Source organism: Channa argus, chromosome 3, assembly GCF_033026475.1.
Source record: "Channa argus isolate prfri chromosome 3, Channa argus male v1.0, whole genome shotgun sequence".
In the NCBI taxonomy this organism is placed as follows: Eukaryota; Metazoa; Chordata; class Actinopteri; order Anabantiformes; family Channidae; genus Channa; species Channa argus.
Genome location: NC_090199.1, coordinates 21,179,769 through 21,203,220, shown reverse-complemented (window position 1 = coordinate 21,203,220; position 23,452 = coordinate 21,179,769). Strand labels below are relative to the sequence as shown.

Here is a 23,452-nt window from a genome sequence, read left to right as displayed (position 1 = left end):
CAAGAATCTGATTAGGTCTGGAGAAAAAGAGGTTAACGCTTGGCAGCCAGGACTTTTGGATCTGACAAGGAGAAGAGCTGAAAAGGCGATGAACATTGAACAAAGAGCATTACAAAAACATTAGAGAAAAAATGTATGAACACTCAAACTATAAAGAGTTTGTGTTTTGTCTTGTCTCAACCAGTGTGTGAGAGGCTGTTTGGCAGATCTTCAGATATGTATTTTTCAATACATGTGGAGACAGAGATAAGAGTAGGACAATAATTTTTAAAGTCATCTTAAAGCAATCCTCACATGCCAATATGAACATTATACCTGTTTTGCCCCCCTATTCCACTCTTGTCCATACTGGCTCTAAAAAAATCTCTTTCTGGATGCTAAAGCCTGCAAGTGATGGGAGACAAAATCCATAGTCGTCCTTATTTGAAAAAGCCAGCCAACCCTTTGAACTGTGGCAATGCAACATTGCTTTGCTTTGAGAATAAAGACTGCATGTGACCGCACCAATCATCTGTTTCCCTTTAGAAAATAAAGATCAATGAGATGCGACTCATCTGTCAAAGCTCCAATCTTTTCAGCATGTTCTCAGCATCTGAGCAGCTCAATTTGTTAAAGGAAAAACTGGATCCATTGAATGTAACTCAGGCTTGGTGTACAGTACTGTACATGAAGTACTACTGTGTATTTCCGAACTGATCAACTTGCAGACATTCTCACTCTTGCTACTTTATTAAACCAGAATCAAAGCTTCCTGAAATTAGTATTAGTTTGGAACAAGCATATATCGTCCTGCATGTGTTGATTTGACATAATCAGAAACTAATCATAACTCCACACAGGTAAATCACAAAATATTTCATCAGAACCCACTTTAAACGTTCGTTGACATGGAAAATATGCCATTAGGTGTAATAACTGCCCCAACTTTGCTGGGAGAAAGGGGGGATGTTTTGAAAATTACAAGCAAAGGCTCAGGAATGAATTGGCCATGGGATATAAAAATACATCGATGTGAATTTAGTGAATACAAAACAAACTACGGAGTCAAACTGACACAGCAGAGTGATGTATGGCTACAGTACATCCAATATAGGCATGTTCACTAAACCTAAAGTTTGAGATAGAGTTAGGAGACCTACTGTTTATAATCTAAGTGTAATAATTTTTAGATCCCTTATACAACCAAAACCCATGAACTCTCTGGTCCTGTCCTTTGGTGCCCTTCCATGTTCCCACTTTTCATCGATTTCACTGCTGCACTGTGACATAAAATCAAATAAATCATGTAGTGGCTCCAACCACTAGCACAACCACCAATGTGAGGAACATGAAGAGACCCCACATACACTAAATGTTCTGTTTGGAATACCTTAAGTCTTTGAGTAAACAAGTTGCAGCTGTGAGCTACGCAATTGGTTTAAGCTACAAAGCTTAAACCAATTGCAAGCTTGGTATCACTAAATCCAAGATTGCAAAACATTTTTATTGCTTCAAGAACATGAATGATTGTGTTAAGAATGCAGTTATACAAGCACAAGAGAAAGGAGTCGTTATAAAGTCAAAGCTAAAACAAAATGTATCTTGTTTTAAGAAAACAAATAAGTAAAAGGAGATATGCTTTTTACTAACCGTAGTTATATTGGACTTAGAGGTAAAATGATATAAAGTTTAGATCATACTGAAAGGGAAAATAATAACTATTTGTCATAAGTAGAAATCTAATAATATATACAGTAGTATGTGGCTATGGCAGTTCTAGACCCTGAGCAGGCCTCAGGCAAAGAAGTCCTTCGAAACCGCCCAGTAGCTAGAAGGGGCCCCATTTAGGGGTTAGAAGCAGTGGCGGTGCACTGTATAATGCCTTTATGGAAGTTTTAAAGGGGGGTTAAAAGGGGTTTATAGTTTTCATTGCAAAATGTGTTAAAATGAGTGGCCATTGGCGCCTCCTTTGTTAATTTTTTGTCTCAGACAATTTCCTATTTTGTCTCTCCTGATACACCTCCTATGTGACACCCGGTCATAGGTTTATTACATACAGGAAATCAGCAGTTCAACCAAAGGGATTCTCATTTCACAAACTGTTTCATTTGACTATTTCTGAGGCTCAGAGGACTAACACCTTATTTCAGATTGATCCTGTGTTGGATTTGAGGGAAAGACTGAAATCTAAATTATGAAAAGCAATAAAGCATCTAAAGGATCAGATACAGAGAAGCTGGTGGGATATCAGTCTTTTCCTCACAGGACACTTCAGCAGGGCAGGTGGCTGCCAACAAGAGAGGTTGAATACTATAGGTAGAGTTGCCTTGCTGCCACAAAATCAAACCAACAATATTGCAAAGCTCTCTCCAGAGATTTAAACCCTATTTTTTAGTAAGATTACCCTCTCATAACTGATTCATACAGTTTCATTTACATGCTTCTCACAACCACAGCGAGATGATATTTAAACAAGGAGGCAGTCAGGCATTTTTTTAGTCTCCTGTAAATATTCATTTTCCTACCCTAACAGGTGCTGCCTTGTGTTAATCCAAGATTAGTTTATTCAAGCAGAATTTAGAGTGAGTTTTAAAGAAGCTTAGACTCGAAAACCAAGCTGGTAATTATTGTTTCTATCATCGTGTCAAACATGCCTGCTCAAATGTCACAAGACATAAAATTTGACCCACACATTAACAAATGCCAGGAACAATTTGAAGAGTTTGTGGTATGTGTTTCTCTTGATATTGTCTGTATGCAGAATTACTCACGAATGTGCTGCAAAGAAACATGTCAGTAAACTGCATAAGTGTCACGCTGATCTAGTGAGAGATGAAAGAAGTAGTTTAATAACTTGCCTAAGTAAAAGTGCCTTAGTGTAAAAATAGGCCTAACCTTATTTTACCTTATTTTTTAAAATTCTACAAAGAAAGTAAAAATCCTCAGTGTTCATATTATGTACTGATTTTTGATGTATTAACATTGAAGCAGCATTTTACTAACTTATAAAGACTGAGGTAATTTAAACTGCTATAAACAGTCTGCTAATTAAATCTGTATTAATGTTTCTTCTTTTACAGGTCTCGCTGTGGCTGTCATATAAGTGTTCTACAATCAGGAAAACTACTAAGTCCTTAAATGTATGTCTAAATGTACCTACTCTCCACTGCTGATTTGTGTTACATATTATGAAAGCACAAGGCACTGGATAAAGATATTGCATAAACTGTCGACCCTCATGGAGCTGCGTTTAAAAATAATTCTACTTTTGACCACTAGGTGAAGCTCAGAACCCTTTAAATGAGGAGAAGGGCAAATGATTTTACCAGTGTACAACCACACAAACACAACTAGGTAGAACTGTAGCTGCATAAGGCTAAAAATAAGATTGATTGCTCAGTGCATGTTGATGTAGGTCTTGTTTCTTTTGTTTTCCATTCATCCGCACATTAGTCATAGTAGCAGAAGAGTTGGTTTGGAGAAAGAACAACGGGAGAAAAAGAGGGGAGCAGAAGTGGGGACACACTCATGGAATCAGGTTTTAAAGTATTTGAAAGAAAAGCAAAGGTAACATGTAGGTTTAAAGGTAATATGTGACAAAACATAATTAGTCACTGTAAGAGTGAATGATGAAGTAAGTGCTCGTATGTAAAACAAATCTGCTGTACGGCTTGAAGAAGACATGATAAACAGGCCTGGGGCTTTATGATGAATCTGTGAGTTATTTTACTTACAAGAACATATGCAAGCAAGTCCCGTTCACAAGTTTTAGCTTCATGTGTTGCATTTGTTCAAATTTTGTCTTAAACTTTTTTTCAAAGGGTGTCCATATGAATGCAGGTCTTACTTGCATTAATTTTTAAAAGATCAAACAGGTTTACCTACTTTAACTGTTCTTCCTGTTAATACTGACCATAAGGAAATCCTTTCCTAAAGCCCTGACAATGGTAGCGTGGTGCCAAAATCCACAGTCCTTGACCTGTGTAGACATGTGTCTCTAATGCTAGTATGAGGTTAAGCAGGAAAGTGGACACCTTTTATTGTCTTCAAAAAACGTTACAGAATTACGCAACATTTCTGCACAGACTGTGGATTCTGGCCCCCATCACAAATCATCTATATTAATAAGAGTAATGATTATAATAAGTAAAACCGGTTTCAGTGCCCAGATGATTTGTTGTCTTAATATCAAACTACTAACACAACATTTTTTGTGTAACAGACTGTCAGTACAAGCAAAACGTCTAAAAAAGTTTGTAAAAATAGAATTTATTAAAAAAAACAGCAACACAGTCATATTTCAACATGCAATTCACAGGAATGTTTATTTATTTGGATGTGGTCTTAACAGTCTTTCTCTCTCTCTCTGATTTCAAATATGCATATTATTCTCTTTAGCAGTCGACCTCCCCCTCTCATAAACGCACTTTCCCTTGTATGATGGCATGATAGAGTTCATCAGTAACAGCTTCATAACATCTGGCACGACTGTTCAAAAAATAAATCTTTTCACTTGGGTCTTGTGGCTTGTATGCTTCTCTCTGCAGCCGCATCTTCTGAATTTTAAAGGTACCTGAGGACAGAAGTTTAAGAAGTAGGTCACACTTCATTTTTTAAATGTGTGTGTTTGCATGCACTTGAGCATTGCTGTCTCACCTGTAGTGTCAACAGTTGGCATTAGGCGAAGGAAGACAGGGTGTGCGTAGGAGGGCAGGGCTTTTTGTACAGCGGTCAGGAATGCATCAAGGTCAAACTGGCCTCCTTCATGAACTATTGCTGCCATACCAGCCTTTCCCTCCACACCTGCACACAAACAGACAGAAAGGTTGGACATTAAATCTAAAACAAATCTAATGTTACCTCCAAATCAAACTTGTTCTTTTACCTGCTACAGAAACTCCATAGACAGCTACATCAGTGTGTCCCAGCAGACCACTGAGAACTCCTTCCACCTCTGTGGTGGAAACATTCTCTCCTCGCCAACGAAATGTGTCGCCGCTGCGGTCCCTGAAATAGATGTAGCCATATTCGTCCATCACCATTACATCACCTGAGAGACAGACACAGAAAGACAGACAGAAATAATAACAATCTTCACCATCATCATCATCATCATCATCATCATCATCCCTGAATGGGATTATAAAGCTGAAAAGAAGAAGGTAAAGTCTGTTGTGAAAATGACTCACCATTAAGTTTTGACTTTGTTATGAAAGAATAGTGACTCACCATGCTGTCAGTTTTAAACAGCATAAGCATTCTTGTGCAAATATGTCAATTATTATAATAAGCATTTCTCCAGATGACTTTACTGAACTCAAATGTCTCCTGTACTTGACCTAAGGGCAGCTGTGGCTATTAATATCTACTGCTATTAAACAGTGTCATCACCTTAATCATCATTAACAGTTTTGTCTACAATTGGTGTTTCCCATTAAAACTGAACAGAAGCCAGGAAACACAGTGAATCACTCTCATTCACCTATGCTTGACATAAAGTCTCTCGTCCTGTGATCATACGATGTGTGTCTGGACAGTGGGAGTGAACGTGTATGAGCACATTTTAGTTGGAAAGCAAACCCACACAGTCAATCATCATTATTCTGGCTATAAGTTAAAGAGACATGCCTGAGAGATAAGCAGAGTCCCCAGTCCTGAAGACATTGTGAGCTATTTTCTGTTCGGTGGAGTCCAGATCGGCATAACCGTCAAATCTCCTGAGCGGGTCACTGTGGTTGATGTGTCCCACAATCATACCCGGTTCACCTTCACAGAGATGGAGAGGAGAGGAGACAAAAGAGAACATTTCTGATACACTTCTAACATATGTTTGTCTAGTTGTTGACTGGTGTGTGCGTAAGCTCACCAGGTAGGCAGGGTATACAGAGTCCCTGTGAATCCCTGAGCAGCTCTCCATTCTCCTGTACCCTGATCAGTGTGATGGGGTAAAAGCTGGACAGGATGCGGCTGCTGAAGCCACACGCCCCCACCTAAATATATAAGTACACCACACATACATGAGACAGGGTACAGCTGGGAAAAGCATTTTAAAAAGGAATTTAAGATAAATAAAAATAAAAACACACCTTTCCATCTATGTTGATCAGGCTGCAGTTGCACTCTGTGGCACCATAAAATTCACCAATTTGTCTGATTCTGAATCTCCGGACAAACTCGTCCCAAAGAGAGGAACGGAGGCCGTTACCCAAGGCAACACGCACCCGGTGTTGTGCCTCAGCTTGGCGGACCGGCTGTGCCAACAGATAACGACAGATCTCACCTATGTACTGGATTACCTGGATGTACATACACAAAGTCACACAATCAGACGACAGACAGAATTAATATAGTTCTCCGATGGGCGCACTTATTAGGAGAGCAAATACTCACAGTGCAGTTGTGTTTGACACAGTCATCCCAGAAACGACTGGCTGAGAACTTCTTCTTGATAACAACAGTCAAACCAAAGAGCAAACACTGGCCTACACCCATGATGGTACCTGTATCCACATTTTCCAAGAAATAAAAACTTTCCCTGAAGCCTAACAATGCTGATACATCTGCTGCAGTCTTTACCAATTCTCTAAGCTGAGAGGAACAAACAACATCACAATAATTTATGTTTTTAAAATCTAAATTATATTAAAAAGTACTGGCACAAAGAGAAAAAATTATTAATAAGTAGTTATAAATTAATGGAGAATCCAAGCACACATATGATAGTGATGTGTGCAGTAATGTTAGAATAAAGACCGTGATATAAGATCTTAATATTTAAACTGGGATGAATGCAATAATATGTACCTGCAGAGTGATAAAGAGGAAGGCAGTTATAAATGATGTCATCAGGACACAAGCCAAAGGAATGGAAAGTGCAGGCAACGATGCGATAATACCTGACAACACAGGTTAGAATAAATAAATCTTCATATAATCACATGGTGACATAAATCACCAACACACTGCTCAGCAGTCATAATGATCATGAACGAGTTAGAGCAATTTCACAGTTCTGATTCTTAATATCATAACAAAATTGTTCTGGACTCAGTTGTTGTTTGTGCTGCTAACCAGACACATTTTGGTGCAGTCAAACATTTGACAGTGACAAATGAGACAAGGAAAAAAAGTCCAGACATGTCTGGACAAATCAGCTTTGCTCACTCAGCTTTCAAAAAAGTTACTACTACTATGTCATTAACAGTTTTGCTTTTCCTCCGCAAACAGAATCTGCAGAATCTGTTCAGATGAGACCACAGACAAACTCACCTACTGTGCACCACTACAGCTGCCTTTGGCATCCCTGTTGTACCAGATGTGTAGATGTAGAACAGTCTGTCTGCATGAGGACAGTATAAAACAGATTTTTTTTTATACTGGCTTCATAGGAGCATTTTTACAGTGAGTTTTTTTTGGGGCGTGGTGTGCACCCAGATTCCCCCCATCATTCCTTAGCATGTTTCTGTCTCTCCTTCACCCTGTCTGTATGTCTGACAGGCTGAGCAAGCAAAGACTCGAATAGTATTAACTTAGGAATGTTATGTGATAACAGAAGGTAGAAACAATACAAACAAGCAGGAAAAAAAGTTAAAACACTAATACATAATAACTCAAACCTCAAGTGTGTGGTAAAATTTTAATGGAATATATGAAATTAAAAGAAACTATACACATCAGATTTCTTTGCCGTGAGTTGATTTATTTGACATTTGGTGTGTATGTGCTATTCAGTGGATTAAATCTTAGAAGAAAACCAGCGAACACAGTCAAACCCCCTGTGCACTAACACTCCACCACACCTTACCGTTGAATCCTTTTCTGAGGGTGTAGTTCGGCGGGTGTTTGAGCGAGGGGTCTAGCAGGGCCTCCAGGCTCTGGGCATGGAAGTTGCAGACCTTCACTTCATCCTCCTTTTCACCACAGCTAAACAAAACCATGTTGTGTTGCAGGGAGCTGCTCACCTCGGATACGGCTGGAAGATGAAATGTAGTAATGTAGTGTTAGCCTTGTTTAAGAATGCTGTTAAACTGCACTATGTTTCTGCCTGTATTATATTGGCCAGCGTGTCCTTCTACATAAATGATAATATGTCTTAAATTATGCTCCTACCTTCTCTCATCTCTGTTCCAAACACCATCGCCCGAGCACCAGACACTCTGACGCAGTGCAGTAGCGAGTGATGTCGAAGGTTGTGGTTGATGAAAGCTGCCTCTACACCGACCATAGCCAGACCCAACCACAGCGCCACCACCAATGGATGGCTTTCCATATACAAGGCCACAACATCTCCCTCAGCCCAGCCTTGAGCCAGCGCCCAGTGCGCCACAGCATTGCATTGTTCCTGCAGCTCCTTGAAACTCCAAACCTGGAATTCAATGGATGTGGAGTATGACTGATTATCTCAGTGGAGGCACTGATGCTTTTGAACCTGCATTGTTTTGTAATCCATGATGAGTCCTCACCTCTCCTGTGGCCTCATAGATTAAAGCAGGTTTATGAGGGTGCAACGTCACCATCCGGGCAAATAGGGCAGGGATTGTTCTTCTATGTCGCAAGTTTTGGTACATGGAACACCTTACTCGCAGAATAACAACCAAGCACCTTTTAATTTGAAGGGTGTAGCAGGAATAACAGCAAATGAAAACATGCAGGAGAAAAATTAAATTAAATTTGACAATGGGAGAAATACACACAAACACAACCACACAAACTACTTACGTTAGGTCTCTTTTGATGGTGCATAGAACTATGTGAAGGAACTTCCAAGAGCCACACCAGGCCAAGCAGAGCCCCAGCAACACTGACAAGCTACACAGCCACGGGAGAGAAAGCAACTGTACAGCCCCCAAAACACTGAGACACACGATGACACCACTCGTCCGATGCATAATGTAATCTGTGATGACACAAACAGTAACTTCATGCACACAAATAAATAAATACATGGTTAAAAATAGTAGTATGATAAGGTAAGAGGAGACTTACCTGTCCAAGACTTTTAGTCCTTACCAATAATGAGGAATTAACAGAATTAATGAGATCCAAATGCTCCTAGACAGGTCCAAAGAAAAGTCAGCTTATTTTTGTCAGTACTGCCACAGTGTGAGCTTTCAGATGTTTACAGAGCAGTAGTCAGAGGTAAAATGCCAGATGAGCAGAAGCACGTCCAGAGCAGGTTACAACTCATAAACTCCCATGCGTCACTGTGGCTCTTCTCCTGCTCCAAGCCAGAGTATGATTCACACAAGGAAAAATATCATGTATCAATAAAGATGAGGAAAATCAATGAAGCAACATTTAAAATTATTGTATATGTCTGTGATGAAACACATTTGTAATAATACACACCCCCACACACACATACACATACACACCCCCACACACACACATGAGAAAAAGTAGTACTGGGCACATCTTTATTACAGAAAAAAGAGCTTCATTAATTATACAACCGTATGATCTAGTGCCAATTCAAACAAACTTTATCATCTACAGGTGTTACATATACAGTACTATACAGTAGTCTAATGGTTTTGGTATGGTTTGGAGTTACATAACTGACTTATAGTATATACTTAAGTATATTACATGGATTAAATACTTTGATAGTAGTTAAAGAGACATTGAAGGGATTGTAGTTGTTGACTTAAAGGCTTAAACACAAATTCCTTGTGTGTTAATAGTGATAAACCACACATTTGAGTGAATAAGTAGAAGCTTTAATACAGTTTGTGGTGCAAAGTTTATGAAAATACAAAAAAGTAGAAAAATATGTTCAAATACTGTAAAACTATAGCTAAAGTACATACATATCTAACAATAGTGATTCACATTTACATTACATTCACAAAATGCTAATTGCATGGAGCTCTTTCACATAAAAATAGACTTTGCAATGTATAAATAAAAGGTTGAAATGGTCACAAAAATGTGCAGCCACACTTCACATAAAAACGTTTCAACAATAGTTCTTGAGAACCAGGAGAAAGGAAAAAACAATTTAAATATAAACACTGGAAAACAGCATTTACATAAGAAGGAAACTTTAAAATAAAATTCTCTCTAATTTATTTTTTCTTAAGATCACTGTGTGATTTAGAAAATCAATGAATTGATATAACATAGCAAATAGAAAAATAAAAATTTGCAGCAACTGTTCTGGTTCTTTAAGCAAGTGTTCAAGATGTGCTGGATTATCTTTTTTTTTTAAAGGAAAAGTGCAATAACATAAACAAACAGGTCTATAAAATTCCCATCAGACCTCATCCCAGTTGAAGCTCTTGTCCCTGGGTTGTGAAAACTAACAATGCTTTGAGGCACTAGCTAATAAAATAATTAGCACGCTTTGATTATAGGAAGCTGCAGGCTTATCAGAAGAGTGGGTCTGTGCTGTAAATTGTCCAGGCAAATGTTTGGACCAGATATGTTTTCTGGGTTAACATTTTCAAGAAAAAAAAAATCACAAAAACCCATGAAAGAAAACACGGCTCAAGAGTAAACCAAGAAGTTTTCTTTAGAAACAGCAACAAGTGATTTGAAAAATATCGCTGGTTTTGTTCAAATCAAGAAGCAATGCACATCAACTACATGCAGGAACCCACATGGAACACAAGGTGTCCCCCGAGGCACTTCATGGGTAATGTGTATCATCAGTTGTTTCTTTTCCATTGCGACATACTGTTAAACACATGTTCTGTGAAGGTTCAATGGAAACAAAGCATCACTCACCTATAGGACTCAGTACAAGCTGTTTGCTCCTGTGTTTATCATCAAGAGTGTCACAATTTTATTGTAGCCTACATTATGTAGATTTATATTAATTTGCACATGAAAATAAATAGTCTATACAAGTATCATTTTTAAGGGAATTCAGCTTATATCATGATAGTGATATGCTCTGGATGAACCAGTAAGGTAAAATATTTTCACTTTCACTTACAGAGGTCCTGAAGGCACACTTTTAGCAGTCGGCTACTTGTGTGGTGAAACAATGAGAATACATTTATTACTTGCCACTAAAATAAAAATTCAGTCATTGATTTTAAACCATTATATTGCAGCACAATATTATCAGTGGCTGGAATGAGAAAAACACTGAGGTAAATGCCAGAATTTGACATTGCCATGAAATTGTGCTGCTATTTGCTGCTTGTACAGTTTGGTGGAATTAGATTTATGGGTTTTGAGTAATAAAAAAATCGGTCCCCTTAATTTCAGGGTGTGAAAGGCCTGAGATTTAACTACTGATGCTAATAAAATGTCTGTTTTTTTAACTTTTTTTAGCTAAGCTATTACACAACCCCTTGGTGCAGTTCACACATAGACATAGGTTTCCTTTTCAGAAGTTTCATTTTCATTATTTTTCACAGGCCTGAAAAGGTAACACTTCCCTTTAAAAAAATGTAAAAAAAAAAATAAAAAATAAATGTTTTTTTATATATGTAATATGTAACAAATATGTAAAAAATTATATATATATATATATATATAAAATTATATATAAAATTATATATATATATATATATATATATATATATATATATATATATATATATATATATATATATATATATATATATATATATATATATATTACATTTTTTCATAAACATGTCTTGTTCCTTTTTTTAAATACGATATTAATTACTGTATCTTAAATCCCCTCTGTTTGAAAAACCCACCAGTTTAATTGTGCAACATAACTTAAAATTAGAAATTGACATCAAGGTGACTAAGTAATGAAGCAAACCCAATTTTTCAAATCAAGCTAAATTATGAGGCTAAAGATGTGATAGCTGGGGTTGAAGAAAAGACAGAGCTCTTCATATTTGGGATTCTCCTGTTTGCTGCCCACTGTGAGAACCCTGAATGAATGGAAATACAAAGTTAGGAAGAGGTACTGGGACTATAAAATTAATAACACAACTATTTAAAAGTATCTAAGTACAGAAGTATTACTTTACAAATATATAAAATAATATAAGTACTATTAGTATTATTACTATACTAGATATTTCTAAGCTAATGATTATAATATTATTATGCAGCTGTATTACATATTTTGTAGTTTAGTGAAGTAAAGTTTTAAATCTCTCCTGTTGAACTCATTCAAATCAAAACACAAGCATTGTGTAGCATAAAATGTCTGTAATTATATACAGTGATTGAACAATTGTGTTGTGAGTGCTTACTTGTGACTGACTATTGCTGGAGGGATTGGTACTTGTGAGGTCTGAGTAGGTCTTCTTCTGAGGTCTGCAGATGCAGGAGAGGAATTTGGCGTACTCGTCTCTCACCTGCAGAGGGCAGCAGAACATAGGGGGGAAAATCAGCTGCTGAAAACTTTCATTGCAGTCTCACGTCATCGGCTCATTTTACTTATTTTGCTTATCTTGCTTTCAGTAACCCCTCTCTTTCACACACACACACACACACACACACACACACACGCTTGCTTTTATGTCCTACCTGTTTAGACAGCAGACAGTGCATGACAAAGAGAAGGGCTCCCTGTAAGCTGTTGAGGATAGTGAAGATATATGCCACCACTGTGCTGCTTTCTTCAAACAGGAATGCCCCAAACACCCACATCAGACCCAGTATACACATCTGGGCTACAGCTGTCACTGTGAAAGCTCTGCAGAGTAGAAAGAAAGTATAGGGGGTCGGGGATCGAAAGAAGGGCAAGAAATAGAGAATGAATGAGAACATGACCTCAGGCACATCGATGACTCATTTACCAGTGTAGTGTCTGGAAAAACCCCTGACGATAAGAGAGGAGTCAAAATGGGTCATGGGTTCTAAGCAAAGCAGCCACAGGACTGACATTTTCTCATTAGTCTACAGCGTATTAAACACTTGTAGAAAGCAACTGTTAAATACAAAAGATTCAAAATGTTTCTGAATGTTCTTTTTTTTTTTTTTTTTTTAAAAAAAATCCTTTTGACTTAACAACTTTACAAACAACTTGTCAATAAGATAAAAAAGAAATCTACAAAATATATGTATGGGCTACAAGGTTCACCGTCACAGAAATCTTTTGATTGTGATGAAACAATTTCACATCCCCACTTGCCTTGAATCCATGGAATATCACTGATTGATGAAACAGGGTATCCAACCCAATTGTTTTTGCAATTGTGTTGTCTAGCTTCACACATTTATGCAGTGTTTTCCATGACTGGAGTAAAAAGTAATACGCATGCTGTGCAGAGTTGGGCTTGTAGGGAACAGCCTTTCAGTAGCACCCCATTAGACATTCCCCCCAATAGACATTCCCCACATTCTTTCCATCCATAAATTTCTCTGTTCCTAGATCTGTGCTGTTGAACTTTTTAACTCTGTGTTTAATTGCACACTGGGAAAATTTGGTTGATATTACTCGACATATTACAAAAGCAAGAGGGGATGCAAACAAAAGCTACACTGTAACACACAAAGACAAACACACATGCAGACTGACTTTATTTTGTGTAGTTTGGTGAGATCGGGGTTGAGGCTGGTGAACTTCTGGGCAAGCTTCCAAACGGTAATGATGAAGAAGAAGACATTGATAAAGATGATGATGCACACAGGGCCGAAGAAGCTCCAGATGAGGCCGTCTTTCAGCGACAACCAGCAGCTAAGTGGGTGGAAGGAAACACATGTTCGTGACAAGGTTTACTTGATGTCACTGAGATATAAACAGCAGAAGGTCTGTGCAATCTGTACAGATACACATCACGCGAGGCAGTATAAAGACACAACATGCACATGGATACATAAACACTGACTTTCCTTTTCAGTTTCAATAACCATCATCTTTTCATTATACACGTACTACTTATCAGTGCCGTATCCATCTGGTCTAATGATGGCAGATATAATGACAACAACAAGTGGTGTCCCGTAACCAGTGAGCAATAGGTAGAGGGGCCGAATAGTGGCATTGAACACCAGGACCACCATGCGGTACAGCTGCACGCCTTCCAAAAGCATCCAGGTGAACACTCCCAAGAAGAAGCAATGGAGCATTGCTGCAACAAACCTGCAGCCGCCCTGTAATGTGAGAAAGACTCAGATGAGAAAGGACCATTATATGGTTCAATTTAGTATAAACAGAAATAAAACATTGTAAGTCACAAGCATCAAAGTGAAGTAAAGACCATGCGTTTAAAATGTTTTGAACACAAATGGGCCCAGAAAAAAAACGACTTCAATCATTACAATTGAGGTGATATAATACTGTAGGTAAATACAAATTGTTCTCTACTACTAGTAAGTGTACCACAAAGTTCTTGCTTTCTTTTTTCCCTCAAGATAACCAAATATGTATTTCTCTCTAACATGTCAGAAAATGGGTTTAAAGTTTGATATCGCAGCAAAACTCTGAGTTTCACTTGGAGAGTTTTTTTTCCATTATTAACTGGGCTCTGCTTTGTAGCAGGCAAACTGGAAGATGGGTGGGACAGGCCAACCCACTGTATATATTTTAATCCAACTACATTCTTGTTAATGTGCTCCATGTTTGCTTTCACAAACATACCACAGGTTCAGTTTTTGAGATGCCGGCGAGGAAGATGAGATCAGCCATGAAGAGGCAGATGCAAAGGTGCAGGTGGATGGTGGTGCGGGTCCCTTGTATGGAACGACAGAACTTAAATGTCAGGATGCACGGTATGAGACACAGCAGGGAGATGATCAGTCCTATCTTGGTCACTATCTGGAGTCCATACGTGTGCTAGAAGAAGACACAACAGATCCTGGGATGAGCAACTGGGCCTCTGTAAGTTAATACACTGTTGCCTATAAAGTTGGAATAATTTTGTTTTCAGACACATTCCTCTGTTTTTGAAGGTTATTTGTGGTTGAATGTTCACTGTCATATGTTTGGAAGGGATTGATCAATTAATCGAGAATCAAGAATAAATCATATTGTCACAATAATTTAATAATTTAATAAGAAGAGGTAAAAAAAACATTTCATTCCAACTTTATGAGCAGCAGTGTTTTATTGGATCACACTTCAAGTATGAGACCAAAATGATGATATGTACATCTAGAATTAAGATTCTGCACAATTTGCAGGTCAGTAAAACTTGTAGCATTGATTTATTGAACTTTTTTATACGTAAAGTCAATTCTCTTTGAGTTTTCTCACTTCAAGCTCAACTTGCAGCCGCTGCTCGCTTGTCCTTTGAGCAGTCAGTTTGCTTTAACAGATCTATCAGCCTCCAAGTAGGACATAGTTCATTAAGCAGCACTGGTATTGTGGGAAACACGACCACAAAACTAAGTGAACATGTCAGAAGTCAAATTGTTCTTCTCAGCAAAGCATCAAATAATGACGAGATTGAAGGGGTCAGAGTTCAGCATTCTGAAAACTGGAGCAGCTTTATCTAAAGGACACTCACGCATACAATACGTGACCAGACTATCAAAAAGTCAATATATGGGATCTGAATTTGTTAAATAAAGAAATGACTGCGATGAGAAAAAGTGCTGTCAGAAGTGACATATTCTGCTCTGGTCTTTAAAACAAGACAAGTAGCTATGTCTATGTACAGTAATTCTCAGGAAGCCAAACACTTAAGGTGGGCTATTAGAGAGAGCTACACATTCCCTGAGACCACACATGATAAGGCTTCTTAGAAAGCCCCTGAGAATAGCAATTTGACTAATGACACGTTCCCTCAGTTATTGTGTCATGTTTCCCATTGCCACAATACCTAACAAGCAATGTTATGTTGCATACTCAAGGCAGAGCCATAACAGGTCAGCCTCATGCTGATTTACTGGACATGTTTCTGATGAGTGGAAATGTCCATCTGAGGGTAAAATCAGTGGAGATTTCAGTTTCAGTGCTTCAGTTTCAGTGCTTCAGTTTCAGTGCTTCAGTTTTATTTCTGAGCTAGAAGTGGTACAGAATCTGAAAGCTACACAATAAACTTTTACACTTTGCTTCAATGTCTTCACCCTGACATAGAATGTTTTTTTTTTTCAGCTGGATTGTACCTCACTTGTAAGTCACTTTATGATAAAAGCATCTGCTAAATGACAAAATGTAATTGTAATATCTTCTATCAATATCAATATCAATATTTTTAGTAGAAATATGGTCCAAAACATATTGTAATGTGGAGAGAATCTAGGAAAGGATCCTGGGACCCAGACTTGTTTAACTATCACATGTAAAATCCTGGTGTTTATCATTATTTTAAAAATACTGGTTTGTGCAACTTTAAAATAAAGTGAGTTCTTTAAAATAGATTTTATTCTAATTATTTATTTAGCTGTCCTGACTAGAAATGTATTACCTTTGTGAAGAATGACGAGTGTGTGTGTGTGTGTGTGTGTGTGTGTGTGTGTGTGTGTGTGTGTGTGTGTGTGTGTGTGTGTGTGTGTTACCTCAATGGGATACAGGGCCATGAGCACAGCAAAGCTGCTCAGATGTTTACATGTACACACAGTGTGTGTGTTGTTAGAGTGCCGCTGATAACAACCCTCTGTGGACCAGGCTCCTCTCTCATTCCAGTACACACACACGTAGTTTAGCTCAGGGGACTCTTCCCTCTTTCAATAAACAAAACAAATTTTAAAAAGAAGGAATGCAGTAACAGAAGTAGGACTACAATGAAAAGACTGGGAGACATGTGGGACTACCTGTAGATGTTTGAGTGTGATATTGACAGCGCGGCTCAGGTTTTGTGTGGAGGGGTTTGAGACTACAACTGACACGACTTTAGAATAGATCTGGAAAGAGGGATCCACACCATTTTTTTTATGTCCTTTGAGCTCCTCAAAAGATTTATTAACTGACACCTCAAGTTTCTTGTAGCTCAACAACGCAGCCAGAGCAAAGCCTGTAAAAGACAATAAGATACGTGATCGTGTTTGTTATACATTAAATGAAGGAAAAGTAAGAATAAGAGGTCAAACAGAAGCAGAGTTTACCAGAGTATATTCCAGTCCCACTAGCTGTTGTCCAGTCAGTGTCCACAATTGCATTCTCATCGGCTAAATGGATCGGCCCAATGGGTCGGGTCTTTCCCCTCTGAACAGCAATTTGTGCTTCTATTCAAGCAGATAACTCATTTAAAGTCCCAACATTGTACAGTTTAAGTTAACTTGCGAAGGGTTTTAACTTGCACTCATTAATAATCGGCATCATCCAGGGAAAAGACCAGTGAGCTATTGCTATCCAATGATATGCAGATTAATGCTGAGCAAACAGACACCATTACCTGTCTCCTTAGTCTCGATCTTGGTGTAGTTGTCTTTGAGCTGAGGACCAATGTGCATAATGGAGCTCTCCACTATACTGAGCAATGCACTGACATCCTCACTGTTTTTAAGGGGCTCAGATGAGAGGATAGTCTCAGTCGTTGTCAAAAAGTTCTGTCCGGAAAAAAGAAGAGGTAATAAGAATAGTGCAATTATTTGTATGGGTAAGACTGTTTTGGTTTTGGTTTTCTGACCTTCAGTAGTGAATCTCCATTAGTCTCTCCTTCACCAGTGGCACTTGAGTTGGACAGAGCCAAACAGCTGTTTTTCATCATGGACAAAATGTTTTCCAGGCTTTTGAACCTCTGACAGACAGAGATCAATAATAATGAGAGTATTACATTATTCCCAGACTAAAGTTCATATATAGTAAATTATGCTGGGCCACAGGTTAGCCTAGCATATTAAATGAGTTGAAGGGTTGTTTAGCTGTACATCGGGTCGACGGACTGAGCTGCATGAACAGGGAGAAGTACAAAACATATATCCTGTACTGTATGAAGACATAATGTAGTTATTTACTTCCCACTGTTACAGTATGTCCACTGTAATAATGATGCTGTATCTCACCTTTGCAGCTTCATTATCATTATAGATGTTACAGTCCAGCCCTAAATGGAACAGAGGGAATTACGACAGAATTTGATCATTTGGTACAGTATACGCACTGAAAATGAAAGGTGTTTAAAAAAGGCGTTAATAAAATCTACTTTGCAAATCAGCAGCAATGAAGAGAACTCCCCTTAATCTCGTGAGACATACAACACAGCTTATCTTGATTTAAGTGAGTCATCAGAGAAAGTAAAGTGAAAGCTGAGAAAACAGGAAACTGGAGCACACTCAGGTGTGAATGTGTCAGCAAAGATGAGGCTGCCATTGACATCTACATTTCGAAGCTTATGGAAGGGGCAGTGTGAACAAGCATAGGGAAAATAGGAGGAATAGGAGGAAATAAGACCCAGGAAGTACTTATGCAGTGTGAAATATATATAGCAATAGTGAGAAACTAATTGCTTCTACTTACTTGAACATGGTGTTTTTTTAATGCCATAATTGGTGTACCCTTCTGGGCACCTACACCAGTAACTCCCGTTAACATTAACACAAGTACAAGGACAAAGTCACACAAGTGAGTATCGACTGACATTATTCAAGGGCAATTAAAGAAGCGGCAGAAGGTTCTAGTTAAAATTTCTGCAATTCCATGTGAGTTTTGGAAATACTGTTGGAAATACTGTTTCTCTTTCAAATAATACATTGATAACATGTAACATGCATCAGTATTTCCTGGAGCCTGGGGCCAAGACAGCGTAGGGTTTTTTTCATGGTTTCTGTTATTTGCAATTCCGTTCATATCTGCAGCATTTTGTGAAATAGTCCTTCAGTACAAATTATTGACTCCATTCACTCAATCGACTAAGTCGTGATTCTGTTGTGTGTGTTGGCTTGTGATCTCAGACGCTGCTCACCTATGCAGTTTCCGTAAGCATAGATGAATCCCGAATCACAGGTGCAGGTGTAGCTCCCAATAAGGTTGATGCATTTTGGTGTGTCACCACAGATCTTGTATTTCCTTTGACACTCGTTTTCATCTTAAGGAAGAATAAGTAAAGATGATGATAAGAGTGACAGAGAAAATGAGAGAGAAATGTCACTGATAAATACACACACACTAGCACTTGTACACATGTGCTCACCAATGCACTGTCCATTTAGCCCTGTGAAGTTACGAGCGCCACCGCTGTGAATAAATCCATCCTGGCACACACAGTAGAAGCTTCCATTTGTGTTGAAGCAAAGGGAGTTTTTGCCACAATTACTTTCATGTTCTTCACACTCATTTATATCTACGGATTTCAATAGAAAACAGAGATCAGTTCAAAATAAAACCTTGTATGTAGAAAACTTGTCATTTTGATTTTGGGGAATGTGTCTTATTAGATATGTTTCCTCCAGCTCTTATGCCTGAGATAATGGCCTTGCTGTCACTTGTATTGCTCTTTGCTAATTGCTTAAAAATGTGTTGATGTCGTTTTAAATTGGAATATAAACGATCAAAAAATGTATTTTTTTCTGGTAAAAAAAGCGGAGGAAAGAGAGGTATAAATAAAATCAGAGGTCATGGTAATTTATTACCAACACAGGCTTTCCGTTTGTTTTGAAATCCATTGTTACAACCAGAGCAACACTTCCACAGCATACACATTAAGCCTGTAAGAAAATGAAAGAGGCAAGTTAGCCTTATGTCACAATTTGAAAAAAAATTAATAAGTACAAAAGAAGTGTGTGTGTGTGTGTGTGTGTGTGTGTGTGTGTGTGTGTGTGTGTGTGTGTGTGTGTGTGTGTGCGTGTGTGTGTGTGTGTGTGTGTGTGTGTGTGTGGATCACACTGTAGGACAGTAGGGAGGCTCTGAAAAGTTGATAATTGTCTTCTTCACCAAGAAGATTAGCTGTGATCTACTTACTTATCAGCCTCTACATAAAAATCTCATATGGCACATTTCAACAACATACTTAAGTATTGGCACTTCTTAAATTACAGATAGTTGGGATGTGTAGATAAATTTTTTGATACATTTTAACTGTCAACTTTATAATCTACTTTGATGTCAAACTGAGTTTGTATGCCAGTCTTCCATGGAATATTTTAATTTCCTTGTTGGGCTCCACATCCTTGGAAAAGTATGTCCGTGTGTTTGTGCTGTGCTCAGTGGGAAAATGTGTACACTCTGGTCACACAGGTGTATGTCAAACTCTAAACTAAATTGATTGAGGGTGAATGTTATATATAATTCAAAAAAATTGTTAAATAATAAATATTATTTAAATTATACATAAGCATGCTTCTCCATACCTAATTATCTATAACCCCCACACTGTCCCTCACCATCAGCAAACAGTACCTCACCTCAAACCAGTGTGACCAAGGGTATATGTGAACGGAAACAAGGCCTGAAAATATACAAAGAGCGACTTCATGCTTAGCTCGCAGCTGACTTTCATTTAATAGTAACCACAGTGGTGAATTACATTAACTGTGCTCTTTGTATGTCCCCTCAGTCACACATTTCATTCTAACTATCTTGCTTTTTTTCTGACTGTCCTCCTGCTGCATTACACTTGGGTCTGATCAAAAGTGGAGGTTACAGTATAAATGCTGCAAAAGCTTCATCGTCAAGCATTTAATACCTTTTCTCTGGCTGAGCCTTGTCTCATTGTTTCTTCTGTGTTGCATGATATAAAGTAGTGTATATGCATCAAAAGTGTGCATGGGTGTAAAATCAACTGTGGTTTTCTGTGTCACAGAGGTATTAATTATTTCGAAATCTTAAGCTGACCGATACACATCTTTCAAAAATGAGGAAACTATAGTTGTTGACCTTTAAAAACTCTACTGAATATAAGAGAGTTGCTCTTTTATTCATTATCAACACAGCAAACCAGCTACAATTTATTTTGTGCTATAATTGAGACTTGGTTTTAATTATCAACGTAGTAGTTTGTCCTTCATTCACAGAATGTGTTTCCTAGAGGCCATAGCTAATTTAAAGTTGTTAAAATACAAAATAAATCCAGTAAAACTACTAACCTGGATTAATTAGAAAACTACAAACTCCAAACACAAATCACTGACATATTATAACCCTGTAAAGTGGTTGTTGAAGTTTTACTTCAACAGCACTTCCAGTTTTACTCACACATCCTTATGGAGCCACATTATTGGGATTCAATCCCAATAATGGTCACCAGCAACTGCTAAGAGAAATATTTTTCCGTTTTGCCTACTACACATCTACACATCTACTACTACCGATCTGGTGTGGTATGCTCTCAGCCTGCCAATCCGTAAGGGTGTGACATCAACGTCACATTCTCTATATTCCCAAGCTAGTTGCTAACTTTATCTTGTTGCACACAGTGGATTTATCATAGATTTGTTGCTGAAAACAGCGGTTTGGAACAAGGCCGATGACCTAATGAGAACTAAAACCATTAGGGAGTGGAAAACAAAAACAATGATCTCAAAGAAGATGTAAAAGTTCTGTAGAAACAGGAAAATCTGCAGTGTCACATGATACGTCTTGATGGGCTTCCCACTATTATTCATAGTCATGCTTAGATCAGCTTTAACAGGAGGTGTTAGTAGCTGAATAGTTCTGCTTTTACATTTTGGGCATGTTTAGAAAGCCAATTAGCTATTTGATCATTAAATAAAATATATTAATGAGTAAACAGAATATTACTTTTACTAGATTTTACCTTTAATATAATTTTTTAAAAAGTGTACATAAAGAGATAGCAAAATCTATAGTTAACTGCACACAAAAACGTGTGCAGCATCATAGACACAGTAAACCACTATAGTACTTCTATGGCAGTAGGTTTCTGAATTCTGCCAGATGTGTATGTATGCACTACAAATAGCACCACCATACCTAGGTCTGTGGTTAACAAAAAAAGGTTAAGATTCTTCCTGTGGTGACACACTGGAGCCAGTTTGCACACTGCACACGGGCTCCAGGTTTGTTTTGCTTTGCCTGAGTTGGCACTCTGACTGATCTGGTGAGCGTAGCATCACTCTGGTGACATCTGCCCACATTTCAGGAATCACATCTGAGTAAGTGCTCAGTCACTGACATTTCTAATGTTGTGAGCTGGAATTAAAGATTCAATCACTCTACTATCAAATTCTCAAATTGTGATTGGTATAGAGCTTATCTAGAAGTGAAATGTTCAAAAGTTGATACTAAAGTGAAATATAAAGGGAGTAAACATACTTACATTCTTTCTAGTTGCTACATGCTCTAACAAGAAAAAGCTGAAACACAACTAGAAGTTTACCAACCCAATATTAAAACATTTAAAAATGTCCCTGCACTTTTTGTTTCTTTTTTCTCTGCCTTTACACACCCAGTCCAGTCACACACAAACACAAAAACACACAATGTGACCTCATTGATAGACTTACCAAGAAGAAATAGCTCCCTCCAAAATCCCATGTCAAAGGCAAACACTGTTTCCAGGCAGACAGTGATTTTATCAGAACTTTGTAAAGCTGCAAATCTGTTTGATGTTAATATTTCACAAAGATTTGTTTTAGAGAGTTTCTGTAATCCCAGGTCTACAGATTCCACAAAGTATGAAAATTACAATGAAAAATATAAATCCTTTTAGTCGAGGATATTGATATGTTTGCCAGGAAACACTGAAAAGTGAACCTTCACCAGCTTTTCTTCCTCTGATTCAGATTCAGATTCAGAGCAGCCTTACTCTCCCTTGAATCCCCACCCCTTTTGCTCTCTCTCTCTCTCTCTCTCTCTCTCTCTCTCTCTCTCGCTAGGCCTCTGTCTCCCTCTCTGTCTCCAACCCCCCACCTCTGCTTTTCTCTCTCTTTCTTTTCCTCCAATCCACTTATCTATGTGGCCTTTTCTGCCTTCAGTCACTCTTTCTTGCTCTTCTTTCACCCCATATCTTTCCAAGTGAACACATTTCTCACACTAGCTCTGTATCACATTGCTTGTACAACACCCCACTTCTCTCTGTGTCGCCTTTCACATTCACTTCTATGCTCCACTGAGCTCTATTCAAGATCTATTCACAACATTCTCAGGAGAGACAGAAGGGAGAGAGGAGGGGGGAGCAGAGAGAGAAGAGAGGACAATGACTAACACTCAGTATAAACAGCTGCTGCTGTACTTGAGTTATCCCTGTAAGTAATCCTATATCCGTTCCCCTTCTCCCCAATACTCCCATTTTATCTCCTCCTCCTTTTGCCTCTTTCCTCCCTAAATGTTTATCCCTTCACCCAATTCCATTGACAAACCTTCTGCAATTTCTCAACCCCCTAGACAGCTACGAAAATCGCAATGCGGTTCAGAAAAAACATGGTGGTAACATTTTTTTATTAAATGGACTCTATCGTGTCCTTATCTACCTGACATAAGACATAAAACTATATCTTATCACTGCATAAAGATTACATTTCAACACGACTCAACATGCACAAGCCATAACAGTAGTGAATGTGGCAAACTTGTCATTACTAAACCAAACTAACTGGTTAAAGTGGTTACTTTAGTGTGGTTCAAGCTCAATGAATCTTCACCACATAGAAAAAATAAACAACAAACAAATGAAAATAAGAATTAAGGGGAATTAACTTCTCCTGAACTGAAAATTACACAGATTTGTTAATCAGTTGTTATTTATTC

The 23,452-nt window shown here is 38.1% G+C and overlaps 2 protein-coding genes across 2 annotated transcripts; both read right to left on the bottom strand.

Annotated features, from left to right (window-relative positions):
• Nucleotides 1-4,255: 4,255 nt before the first annotated feature.
• On the bottom strand, nt 4,256-9,139 carry LOC137123680 (long-chain fatty acid transport protein 1-like). Its single transcript, XM_067497782.1, has 14 exons — nt 8,965-9,139; nt 8,698-8,875; nt 8,442-8,580; nt 8,089-8,344; nt 7,784-7,951; nt 7,249-7,318; nt 6,784-6,875; nt 6,370-6,479; nt 6,066-6,275; nt 5,846-5,969; nt 5,608-5,745; nt 4,865-5,029; nt 4,636-4,782; nt 4,256-4,552 (listed from the first exon to the last, which is right to left on the bottom strand). Exons 2-14 carry the CDS (start codon nt 8,865-8,867, stop codon nt 4,395-4,397), a joined length of 1,947 nt encoding a protein of 648 aa, XP_067353883.1. The 5' UTR covers nt 8,868-8,875; nt 8,965-9,139; the 3' UTR covers nt 4,256-4,394.
• A 537-nt stretch (nt 9,140-9,676) lies between these two features.
• LOC137123222 (adhesion G protein-coupled receptor E5-like) lies at nt 9,677-22,497 on the bottom strand. The gene is made up of 17 exons (XM_067496609.1): nt 22,210-22,497; nt 19,378-19,452; nt 18,939-19,088; nt 18,659-18,833; nt 18,266-18,354; nt 17,812-17,852; nt 17,436-17,546; nt 17,202-17,355; nt 16,912-17,031; nt 16,621-16,820; nt 16,366-16,530; nt 14,504-14,698; nt 13,799-14,016; nt 13,442-13,600; nt 12,448-12,616; nt 12,171-12,275; nt 9,677-11,843 (listed from the first exon to the last, which is right to left on the bottom strand). Exons 1-17 carry the CDS (start codon nt 22,238-22,240, stop codon nt 11,802-11,804), a joined length of 2,199 nt encoding a protein of 732 aa, XP_067352710.1. The 5' UTR covers nt 22,241-22,497; the 3' UTR covers nt 9,677-11,801.
• Nucleotides 22,498-23,452: the final 955 nt, after the last annotated feature.